The sequence below is a fragment of the Melanostigma gelatinosum genome (genome assembly GCF_949748355.1).
Source record: "Melanostigma gelatinosum genome assembly, chromosome: 7".
In the NCBI taxonomy this organism is placed as follows: Eukaryota; Metazoa; Chordata; class Actinopteri; order Perciformes; family Zoarcidae; genus Melanostigma; species Melanostigma gelatinosum.
Genome location: NC_136640.1, coordinates 6,085,308 through 6,097,511, shown reverse-complemented (window position 1 = coordinate 6,097,511; position 12,204 = coordinate 6,085,308). Strand labels below are relative to the sequence as shown.

Below are 12,204 nucleotides of genomic sequence, written 5' to 3'. Positions count from 1 at the left end.
TTCCATGTCAGTGGACTTCTGCTAATTATGATGATTTGCTCAATCTCTCCTCAACGGGACTGTGTATTTCTCCCAGAGGCACCAACATCTGCGTGTTGGTGTTTGCTGTGATATTGTAAATCTCTGTTTGTAAAGGACACAACACACTGAAACTCAGAGACAACTTGAGCGAGCAGCTCATAGATGATACATTAAATCCAATGTATTTAACTGATCCATGCATCCTGTTATTAGTCTGTATAATTCAATTTGAAAGACTTTAAACGTTTGATGAATAAGTGTGTTTCCTTTCAGGTACTTAGGACTATTCCTTTTCTTTCCAAACTGATGATATTCTATTCTAGAACATAAATCTTTAATTTGATTATTAATAGCTACTGTCTCCTCTAATGTATCTGCTGGCAAAAACATTGTTTTGCACAAAAGTAAACTTAAAGATTACGCAAAGCAAATGTTTGCTGGCTCCAGAGACAATGTCAGGGTTCTTTTTAAATAGTCTGAAACAGTTTGCGTGCATCTTTCTTTTACAAGCCGACTTATTTTCACTGCAGCATTACATTTGCATCAAGTTATGGTGTCCATAAATCACGTCTGACTCAGCATATAATGGGTGCTGTTCAGCCTGTCTGCTCCAAATGCAGAAAATAGTAAAGGAAAACTTCTCACGCAGACTTTTTTGTTTTACAGATGACATGGTTTTGTCTGCTTCGTGTAAGTTTTTCATTTTCACATAATTTTCCCAAAAAATCCTAAACAGGCACAATACATGGAGACCTCTGGGACTTTTACTTCAAATATATCTGTGTCCTTTACTTGTAACACAAAAGGATGTTTTTTTCCCTCAAAAAGACAACATAAAAACACACATTAGGACAATAGAAGAAGTTTTTGCGGGATTGTTTTATGAAGCATTTTTGTTTCGTGGGAAAGTAGGTGTTAACCAATGTATCACCTGACTGCATCTGCCAAATGGTGCTGTTGTGGTAGAAAACATCATTTAAAACCCATCTTACATGTTGTGTGTAAAAGCATTGTGCTGTTGCGTTTGACTTGCAGAATCCTCGTGTCTCATTGCACTGTATATTCGGCCAACATTCATTAGAAACCTAATAGAACGCTTGGATCTCCTGCTCTCCTTTAATTAACCCAGCTGGGGTTTTGATGGAGCACGGCAAGCTGAATTTCCTCACCACAGATAGAAATGTCCAGGTCAGTATACCAATGGAGACCACCATGGTGACTAACAGCTGAGTGCTTTCCCCATACCGTTGGTGGTCCAAAGCACATCAGCTTGCCATCCTGTGGCCTGAACTCTCTTCTCTCTTTCACTTCTTGCTTAAATACACTGGGGAGGTGCAGGTGATTGGGGATTCAATCAGGGGCGAGGGAGCCAATTACGCCGGTGGAAAAACATACAGAGGCAGGAAGTGAAGAGAATACAGGACACAAGGGGCAGGGAATTTAAAAATAATACAGAAAAAACAACCAAACAAAACCCAAGGCCGTGACAAACACGTTAAATGGCATTTGTTTAATCCGCACAAAAAGCGAAGGTTAAAAATTACAATTTGACATTTAGCATGAGCCAAACCACTGACGTGTCTCTCCATTTTTGTATTCTTCTTCCCAGCTATTTTTCAGCTACAGGGCTCCTCTCCCGTAAATGACTACAGCCCTCATCACGTGTCATCCGGAAAGGAAGTTGTTATGACAACAGTAAAAAAAAAAAAAAAAAAGCTTCATAGAACATCTGTACCGTTCAGAGATTAAATTAAATGTTTATGTTACAATGTTGGCTTGCCACAAAAGAGGTGATTAGCAAGGCTCTTTTATTGTGGTGCTAAATGTCTGTTGTTGTTGTGGGAGGTCGGGATGTGGGAGGATAATACAGCATTAATGAAAAATCTGAAGAGGAACAAGAAGCACCTCTTGGAAGCAGATGGTGTCTCCTGTAAAACAGAAAAAAGCCTTGCCTGCGTTAAATAAAAAACAATGATCAATCATCACAAATGTCATGCTCCAGTTGACTCAATGAATAACTGATATTCTACATCCAATGGTCCAAATGCCAACCAAATGAAGCAATTCCAGTGCGCTTGAGTGAGAAGGGAATGTGCTGCCAAGGACATTTAATCTATCAGAGAGATGAAAGTGTGTGTGTGTGTGTGTGTGTGTGTGTGTGTGTGTGTGTGTGTGTGTGTGTGTGTGTGTGTGTGTGTGTGTGTGTGTGTGTGTGTGTGTGTGTGTGTGTGTGTGTGTGTGTGTGTGTGTGTGTGTGTGTGTGTGTGTGTGTGTGTGTGTGTGGAGGAAAGAAGGGCTGCTCCTGACAGATCTTCAACATGTTCAGACTTTGTTCCAACTAGCTGAGCTGCAAGTTAGGCATATTGTGACTCTGAATAATAAAACCAGCATGCCAGAGCCATACAAAGGAGATGGTTCTCAGGCAGTAGAAGGAAACATGACGTTGTGTAACGTTTCTCAGGAATCACACTTCCTCTGTAATAACTTCAGGTCCCAGTTCAGCGGAAATGTCATCCCACTGTCAGTTAGCTATGGGTGTGTCCTTCCCTTTTACTCTCGCTCTCTCTTTCACACAAGAGCCACAATGTTACTGTGATGGCTGCTGTTTAGTGGTAAAAGCTTGCAAATACCAGAGAGAGAGATCACACCTTCAGCACTGGCATCTCCTCACTTGCACTCCAGAATGCATAGAAGTGGAAAATGCACCCCCTGGTGGTAAACTACATGCATCACAATATTATGATCCTCTAACAGCAATCTGTCCATTTGTTAACTGTATTAAAAGGAGGATCACATGCATTTGAGGCGTTTTAGTGCCTTTTATTGTCAACTCAAATGATGGGTTGTAATTGACCTGCATTATGTGTAACAAGCTGAGTGTATGAAGAGAAATGCTCACAACATGCATGTTCCCATAAACGGCAGCCGTTTAGTTGGGTGCAGCACACACTGTACTTCTCCAGCTCTGATGCAGGATATAAACCACAGTGGTGCTTGGAGTCAACTGTTTCCTGTTCGCTGTGTAAACATCCGTACCACACACACGCACACACGCACACACGATGTTGGTCACTTCCAGAAAAAGAGGAAAAGCCGTCGCGTAACATTTCTTTAAAACTCAGCGTCTTACCCGAATCACAGTCTTTAATTACAGGTGATGATGATGATCATCATGAACACCATTGAGGCTTTTGTGTCTCTTCTCTATTTATTCCAGTGGAAGTGTCAGTGGGGGTCACACTTGGACACTTGTCTTTTTGTGAGCTGCCTTCTCAACTTAGTCCATCAAGTGTCTTCTCATTTTTAAGCAGGTCTTCCAGATCTGCAAAAGACAACAAGAAGAGATTATTAAGGACTGCTTGACCTCCAAACTGTGGAATCATTTGCAGGTAGATTTGCAGCTAATTTGACAAATTTAGGAGAGTTTGCTAAAAATAAATTTCAACAGATATCATTTCAAACTTTGGGCTGAGACCAGGTTCAATATATGTTTATGAAATTGGCCAAAAGAACAAACATGTTTCCATTACTCACACTTGAGCACAGTCGTGTTGACTTGAGTATAAGCCCTGTCAGGGTTCTTGCCCAGGTCAGTGTAGAAGTAGAACCTCAGTTCCTGAGGATATTGAGAGTGGGACAGGTTCAGAACCAGGGGGATAATCCGATTGGACATAGGCGCCTCTGCCAGAACCTGGTGCATCATGTACTTGCACCAATCATCCTGCAGGAAGTCAGGCGTGATGAGCAGAGCCCTCATGTGGCTGTCCTTCACAGCCTGGCATAACTCTGTGGAAATTGCACCTCCTGGACAGGCGTCCCTCTGCATTAGAAAGCACCTCAGGCTCCGGGGTGATGACTCCAGATAAGAGACCAGGCGAACAGCCTCTTCAATGTCACTGTGCACGGAGCTGTGGCACACGAACACGTCGTACTTTCGGCTCCATCGCTGCAGCGAGCTCACAACAGAGTGAGGCTGTGGTGGTTTGGAAGATGACGATGGCGAAGAAGAGCTTGACAATGTAGATGGGGGGGGAGTTGATGTGCTGCGGACAGAAGACATTGACTTTTCTGTCACCATTGCCTCTTGTTCACGTTGTGCTGATGAAGATATTCTTGATTTCCAGAGTTTCTGGATCCAACCTGAAGGGAGAAAGACAAAGTGTGGATATTTTTGACTTGATTCTAGCCCACATGTTGATATATATATAGAGTAGACCCATAGTCCACTTATAAATCCTCAAAGCGACGGTAGCGTGCACAATAATACATACAGCACATGTGTGCATTAGCATTCAAATGGATAAAGATACGGTTTCAGAAATGATCTTACCATGCATGTTGTAAACATCAATCATCATGTCTGATCAACGTCTCCAAAATCCTTTCTGTAGAAAGCAATGTTTAATAACCTCATGGCTTAAAAGGATCCTCTCTGGCCATACACAGAAACAGTAGCTGAACAAAAAACTGTTGCAACAGTGTGACACAATCCAATGACAGCAACAGAATGCAACAAAGAAGTGGCACTGACATCACCAGAAAAAAAGAGGAAGTTGGCCACTGCCGAAAGAGACGCCGCAACATCTTTAGTCACATTTCAAATGCAAAGTGTCTCAAACGTTATGCTTCACTGAGCAGGTAGCTAACCATTTGTTAAAAGCACGTGTGTGGTCAAAAGACTCATTCGGTACACTTGATTTTCAACAAAAATAACATTTCATGTAGGCAGGAATGAGACTACTCTCTTATATGGATGCTTGTATTATTTTAAGAAGAAATAAGAGGAAGGACAGCATGAGCTGTTAAAAACCACAACCACCAACATGTTAATGTCAAATCCCTCAGGCATCAAATGAGACCTAATACTGTCACAGATATTGTGTCCGTTTTACAAGTCAGTTAGGTATTGTATGTATTATATGTGTGTGTATTATAGGACTTCCCATAATCTTGAACTGGTTATTCCTTTCAGTTGTGTAGAAATAGATACAATTTCTGTCATACAAACATAATGTAAGACATTTGAAAGCGCATTCATTTTCCTTCAAGATCAATAAAATAAATAAGGACCAAAATGGTCCTGTTTACAAAGATGTGCCTTTGACTACAACTGGGAAGGGAATACTTGAGCGGGAACCAAATGTATTCCTGTGGTGGAGGAGCTATCAGATTTGGTGAAAGTAGCAATTTAACACCATTAGAATATTCCATTAAAAGTAGAAGTGCTGTTCAAAGTGCTGTTGTAGTTGTATAAAGTGTGTAAGTGACATTAGCAAAATGTACTAAAGGTTATTATTCTCAAAAGTACAAGTGATGCAGAAAAATAGCTATGCAACAGATGTTATAAATTGATCATTTGTATCATGGTTTATCCTAATTTATATAATAACTACTTGCCTCAGTTGTCCGATAAATGTCGTGGCCAAAAAAAATACATTTCCCTCTGAAATATATAGTTTACTGTAGAAGAAGTGTAAAAAAGTAGCAGTAAATGGAAATACCAGCGCAAAATCAAAAGTAATCAAATCTGTTCTTTAAGTAGTTGAGTAATTGTACTTTTTTTACATTTACTTAGTACACTGGTTCTATCCAAATAATATAATTAAAGAGGAATGAGTTTAAAACTCTCCCCTCATGTTAAACGAGGCTTCACAATGAAATCGTGCATGAGCGAAACTCAAAATGAAAGAAAATAAATGCCTTCAACAAGTAAGTCATGACTACTACATGCTATTTACAAAGACGATGACGCTTCATGCAGAAAGGCAAATATTGTATGAGCATTCGAAGGAGAGAATATCAGAATTTAAGTTTATCAACAAATATGGAGTCCACATATCAGATATGAACATATAAACGGCACTCATGAGATCAGCATTTGATTATGGCTGCAATGTCAATGGAGCAGCAGCAAAGACACCATTACAACAAATGGACAGACTGCAGTAAAGATCATTAGGATTATGCATTGGGGTCATTAAGTCAGCTCCCACTGACTCTGTTCTGTTTGAAACAGGAGAGACACTTCTGGAGTTCAGGAAAGAAAAGCTTTCACTTCTGCTGGGTGCCTGCACAGGGTTAGGGTTGGAGTTAATGATACATGTTGAACATAGTTAGTTGCACTACAACTTGTATGAGGTAGAAAGACAAACATTGCATGATACAATCAGAGAGGCTGGACAGGAATGGGGTTATGGGAAACAGAAGGAGTAGGAGGCCCCAGGATGGCCCTTTTTCCTTTTTAAACAACACAACAGACAACGGTGTGATGCTACGCCACTCCTGTCCAGTAGGCGGCGGAAGGCACTTCAAACTGTCTGCGATGCGCCATCTATTTCAAGAGAAGAAGAAGAGGCGCGTCACTTCCGGGTTTCGCGTCTGACGTGTCTAAAACAGTTTAACGTTAGCTCTGGTGGCGGATTATTTTACCCGTGGGGGATTGAACATCGATTCGACTAATATTTGGTAAGATGTAATTGTTTGAAGAGTATGTACTATACCTTTAAACGTGTACACACCCATTCGTTCATCGCAGGGCTTCTGTCTCATCTTTTTTGTGTGTTGCTTTACTCTAGGTACGTGGTGTCAAGATGCTAGATTTCTTCACCATCTTCAGCAAAGGGGGGATAGTGTTGTGGTGCTTTCATGGAGCCGGGGTCAGTGAATCCTTCGCCGGGCCTGTCAACGCTCTGATCCGCTCCGTAATCCTTCAGGTGGGATGTGGTGACAGGTCAAAAAAAAGCCTGTGACATATGTCTGTTTCACTAATTCTCGTTGTGGCTTGGACTAGCTAATGCTAACGCTACTAGGATAGCAAACGTTAGCTCATTGCGTAACTGAGAACTCGTGAGTTTTGCGATGTGAATAGCGTAAGAATCACCTTGTTAAAATGTAGATGTAGTTGTTGTTACAGTGACTTCTTTCACATTGTTAAGAAGACACGTTAGGCTAGCTTAGCTGTTAGCAGCGACGCCATGTGTGGGTAGTTAGCTCCTGTTGACATGTCAACGATGTTTGTGGTGTTACAGGAGCGAAGTGGGAACAACTCATACACTCACGAGGCCCTGAGTCTGAAATACAAGCTCGACAATGAGTTTGAGTTGATTTTTGTGGTAAGTCTCCGATTACAATCCAAGATAATAGAGTTGTGCACAGCTACAACTCTAATGTTCTAACTAATGCTTTAAAGGTTGAGGATCATGTTATCTTGTCTCTGTCCAGGTGGGTTTTCAAAAGATCCTGACACTGACGTATGTGGACAAGTTCATAGATGACGTTCAGCTCCATTTTAGGGATCGGTATAAGAACGAGCTGGAGCAAAAGGGGGCTTTGAAGCTAATCAATAACAGCTTTGAGTTTGGGGATGACTTCAAGGTGCTTCTCAGGTAAACACACAGGGAAGCGATTCCCTGTAATGAAGAACTTTAACTCGAGTGATCATTATAAATACATAATCACTTCATCAGGATGCTTCATTGACCAGAATATTTTGTGTCCTGCCCATTCTGACATACATAAACTGTTTACATGAAGGGAGGCGGAGGAGAGCAGCAGAGCTCGGGGCCCGACCGCCATGCGGACCTTTAAGGAGTCCGAGAAATCCCAAAAAACTGTGAAGTCTATGATTGAGATCAAGGGTGAGGAAAAAGTCAAGGAACCGGGTGGCAAGAAGAATAAAAATACCAAAAAGGAGGGTATGTGCCGTTGTGTGAGAGGTTCTTCTAAAATATCTAAATGGCCAGTCGTTTAGCCTCAATCTGGACTTAATTTTGATATTCCAATCTTTTCCAGCTCCTGCAGCTGAGCCTGTCAAAGTGGATCAAGGCAAGGCTGCCTCGTCTGGGAACAAGACGGTTGTGAATGGTAACCAGGGCTTTACTCCTGAGGAGATCATACAGAAGAACCTAGAGGAATTCATTCGCAAGCGCACGGTGGTACCCACTGAGAAAGCCACGTAAGAGAAAATCCAAGAATTAAATTCATGAATGATTTGTACAGGTACATTTTGATGAACTTAGCTGATTCCCCAGCGGCAGCGTTGAATGGGCCGGTCCTCGAAAGATACCATCAGCGTGTCAGTTGCCCAGTGTAAAGCATGTGTGATTGCTTAATTCTGCTCTTCTGTCATCCTAGTTGCAGTAAGTCCCCAAAACCTCAGAAGCCCAAGGAGAAGCAAAGGACAGTTTGGGACATGGGTGGCAGCAGCACCAAGGGGCTGGACTACAGCGACAGGAATGGAGATGATTCCCTAAATGGTAGCCAACAGAACCAGGACGCACACATTGACCTGGTGAGTACCCCCCCCCCCCCCCACCCCACCCCAAAGAGGTTTCTAGGTAAAAGAAATTCACGTGTATTCGGTACACTAATAATGTTCAAATACATTCCAAGTCCTCAATGTCCTGGTTGTTTCAGGGGATGCAGCTAAACTCCATGAAGGGTGAACTGCTGTCTGTGGACGAGGAGGAGGAGGAGGAGGACGACGAGGAGGAGGAGGAGGAGGAGGAGGACGACGAGGAGAAGAAGAGAGTGGTTGTCGGTGAAACAAGCAAGACAAGGTAAGAGAGTATTTGAATGTTACACTGTCGTTTCTGGGTATTTGTTATACATATACACATTTTTCAAAAACCTGATTTGATTTGCACAGCTTTGTTCATTGATTTCAGGGCCAAAAAGAGTGGCGGATTTGGGGGCATGTTTGGGATGCTGAAGGGCCTGGTGGGCTCCAAGAGCCTGAGCCGGGAGGACATGGAGTCAGTGCTGGAGAAGATGAAGGACCACCTGATCAGTACGATGGCACAGCTCACTCTCGCTCTCTTGATTTTCTGCAATGCGCCGTCTTGCTATTCATTCTTCCGCTTTATTATCCCACAGCAAAGAATGTAGCAGCCGAAATCGCCTACCAGCTCTGTGACTCTGTAGCCAAGAAACTGGAGGGCAAAGTCATGGGCACATTCACCAGTAAGTACACGCACCCACAATCCTCGCCCGCCGTCTTAAATATGTTTTTCATTAGTTACAATGCAAGGTGCATCTTCTCGGCCGTCACTTGCCCACATGCTGGGAAAAGTAATGTGATTACAGTAATGACATAGTCCGTGATTATCGAAGTAAATTGATTAAGTTTCATCGACGCAGGATGCAATTTGAAATGTTGCTCAGTTCCAGAATTTTGTACTTGTAAATAACAAAAGGTGTTGAAAGACCAAGTGCATATTTTACATTGTAGATTATTCATTGAACAGCAAATCAAGAAGGGCCTTAAAAAGTGTACTTTCATTATCGTATTGATACTATTTATGTATTTACCCTTTCTGGTGCTCTCACCCACGTCCAAAAGCACAATATAGTAACTATAATGATGTCAATGTAACTATATGAGATCATTTGTGTCAGTGAATAGCAGTATGAATGCATGATTCATGGAGAACCCAACATATTTGTGTGTGTGTGTGTGTGTGTAGCTGTGGCCTCAACAGTAAAGTTGGCCCTGCAGGAATCACTGGTGCAGATCCTGCAGCCCAAGCGAAGGGTGGACATTCTGAGAGACGTCATGGAGTCCCAGAAACAGCGGCGGCCTTTCGTCGTCACTTTTTGCGGCGTCAACGGAGTCGGAAAGTCCACCAACCTGGCCAAGGTGAGTCGTCGGCGTTGCAAGAGTGATGACATGTACTCTAAATAGACTTCCTGTACTCCCCCCTATATCTCCGTCAGTTGAACATTCACAGGGATTCAGTGGTTTTAAAATGCCTGCACTGTACTTTAATCAATATTGAAATTATTTCAGCATTACGTTGGGGATGATACTATTATTTTATGATATGGTTTATATATTTGCCACACTATCCGCCCCTCAGCATGTCCTGGTTGTGTCTGTCTCCAGATCTCTTTCTGGCTGATAGAGAATGGTTTCTCTGTGCTGATCGCGGCCTGTGACACGTTCCGTGCCGGAGCCGTGGAGCAGCTCCGCACTCACCAGCGCCGCCTGAACTCTCTGCATCCCCCCGAGCACCACGGAGGACGCCCGGTGGTCCAGCTCTATGAGAAGGGCTACGGGAAGGATGCCGCTGGAATTGCCATGGAGGCCATTGCCTACGGTACAATACGTCCTTTCCTGTTGAGGTGTTATGTGTTTTTAAAGCCGTGGTTCTTTCCATTAATGATTAATATCATCCGCACAGCCCGCAACCAGGCCTTCGACGTGGTGCTGGTGGACACCGCTGGGCGTATGCAGGACAACGCTCCCCTTATGACGGCCCTGGCCAAACTCATAGCGGTCAACATGCCTGACCTGGTGCTGTTTGTTGGAGAGGCTCTGGTGGGCAATGAGGCAGTAGACCAGCTGGTGAGACCGATCGCAAATTCACACTTTTTGTTGTTCAAACACACGATGTACTGATGACTGACACTGAGTAGGACGTCAGTGGCATTATAACCCACAGTATACATAATGATGTGATCGCCTGCTAGAACATGTTAGAAAATAAAAAGCGGTCGGATAAAATGGATTTCTATTGTTCTTAAACTCTCCAGCAGTGGTCAGCGTTCTGCTGCCGTGTTTAAGTCATTGTGGACAGGTTTTCGCCTCCTCTGCACTCAGTGAGATGGAAAGAGCGTGCCATGCATATTAACTTGAGTGTCATCAGTTTTCCCATGAATGACTCGGCTTTTATTTCCTCGTCTCCTCAGGTAAAGTTCAATCAGGCTCTGGCAGACCACTCCATGTCCGACAAGCCCCGCCTCATCGATGGAATCGTCCTCACCAAGTTCGACACCATCGACGACAAGGTATCCTTACGTATATTATATTCCTATCCAGCCTAAATCACGCGATGTGGTTCCGCTAAAGCAACTTTTTATGACTTGTGAATATTTAGCTGTAAAGTCGGTAGCACTCACGCGTCCTCCGTCCTCCTCCGCAGGTCGGTGCTGCCATCTCCATGACGTACACCACTGGACAGCCCATCGTGTTTGTGGGCACAGGGCAGACCTACAACGACCTGCGCAGCCTCAATGCCCGCGCTGTGGTCAGTGCCCTGATGAAGGCTTAAGTGACTGCATGTGCTGCTGTTTTTAATCCATCGCCGCAAAAACAAAAGCCAACGATACCTTTTTGCCACGCCGCTGTGAGATGTTCCAGCCCTGCTAAACCTGCCTTCCTCCCTCATCCTCCTGTCCTGCCCCTCTCTACTTTGCATCAAATGAAGAGATCATGTCGCGCACAGGACTTTATTCTCCCAATAAAGGACAAGTGTGCACTTTGAAAGACGGAACATTTTGCAAAAAGAAAAAAACCAGAGGGGCCTCCTCCCCTCTAATCATTTCTAAACGTCTCGGCCTGCATTGACACACATCCAAATTACATTTTGGCTGACTAAATGCACCTATGCTGTAAATGTCACCAGTTTACTGGTGTACACAGTAAAGAGAGAAAAAAAAAAAAAAACTCCCGTCCTGGCGTTTTGTCAGTCAGTTTCCCCCTCTTCGTGTAAATGGTCGGGTCGTAACAATTTGCTGGATGCACCTGAGGAGAGCTTCGTGACCATAGTGCCTATCTGTCTTCTTAGTTATCACTTTCACTACATGGGTAGTTGTCCAAGAGTACCATGCAGGTAAAAAAAAAAGAAACAACCCACAAGAGTCTGAACGTGTTTCCAACATCCAGACATAAAGTGGGCATGAATCTGGGCGCTGACGTTAGATGTTGTCTCCTGTCGAACATGAAAAAGATCTCTACTAACGGTGGTTCTGGATGGATCGGGCCGTGCCTACCTAACAGTTTCATTACAGAATGGAGGCTTTGATTTCCTCGGATCATAGTTGGAACAGTGGGAAGATATTTTGTAAATATTTCTTAGTTCTTACAGGTTGTCCAGATTTTCAGACTACACTTTTCTGTGTTCTGTTGTTCTGTACGGCCTTTTTATTTATGCTTCCCCCTCTTGATTTACTCTTCGTTCGTAAGAGGAACTAGAAGTCTTAAATGTCTCCAGCCCCGTTTAATTTGTGGTAGTGCAATATGAAAGAATCAAGAGTTCTACAGGCCATTTGAGCTAATTTATGAGAATGTAAACATTTCTAAATAAAGCTGCTATGAAGTGGAACTTGTTCTGTCGTATGTTACAGTGTGATCGTCGTCAGACATGCAAACACGACAAATGGGATACCAAAATCTTTATTTTG

General features: G+C 43.2%; 2 protein-coding genes across 3 annotated transcripts; one reads left to right on the top strand and one right to left on the bottom strand.

The window, feature by feature from the left end:
• Nucleotides 1-3,293: 3,293 nt before the first annotated feature.
• Nucleotides 3,294-4,379, bottom strand: tirap (toll-interleukin 1 receptor (TIR) domain containing adaptor protein; the record flags this gene model as incomplete). The annotated part of the gene is made up of 3 exons (XM_079271554.1): nt 3,294-3,343; nt 3,556-4,161; nt 4,352-4,379. 3 exons carry the CDS (start codon nt 4,377-4,379, stop codon nt 3,294-3,296), a joined length of 684 nt encoding a protein of 227 aa, XP_079127680.1.
• A 2,018-nt stretch (nt 4,380-6,397) lies between these two features.
• Nucleotides 6,398-12,119, top strand: srpra (SRP receptor subunit alpha). 2 transcript variants are annotated; one of them, XM_079271257.1, is made up of 15 exons: nt 6,398-6,486; nt 6,597-6,734; nt 7,050-7,133; nt 7,243-7,406; nt 7,555-7,715; nt 7,813-7,975; nt 8,155-8,311; nt 8,446-8,579; nt 8,688-8,809; nt 8,896-8,982; nt 9,486-9,658; nt 9,905-10,118; nt 10,203-10,366; nt 10,711-10,809; nt 10,944-12,119. In XM_079271257.1, the coding sequence occupies exons 2-15, from the start codon at nt 6,612-6,614 to the stop codon at nt 11,070-11,072; spliced, it is 1,974 nt and encodes a 657-aa protein (XP_079127383.1). In that variant the 5' UTR covers nt 6,398-6,486; nt 6,597-6,611; the 3' UTR covers nt 11,073-12,119. The 2 variants fall into 2 exon arrangements, with proteins under 2 accessions (XP_079127383.1, XP_079127382.1); XM_079271256.1 differs by having other exon boundaries at nt 8,437-8,579.
• The last annotated feature ends 85 nt before the right edge of the window (nt 12,120-12,204 follow it).

What these genes read in the sequence shown, in the direction of transcription:
- srpra (XM_079271256.1), top strand. Translation starts at nt 6,612, where the DNA reads ATGCTAGATTTCTTCACCATCTTCAGCAAAGGGGGGATAGTGTTGTGG. An exon ending in GTACCCACTGAGAAAGCCAC is followed by an intron (nt 7,976 to 8,154) that starts GTAAGAGAAAAT and finishes CTGTCATCCTAG; the next exon opens with TTGCAGTAAGTCCCCAAAAC. An exon ending in CATGGAGGCCATTGCCTACG is followed by an intron (nt 10,119 to 10,202) that starts GTACAATACGTC and finishes TCATCCGCACAG; the next exon opens with CCCGCAACCAGGCCTTCGAC.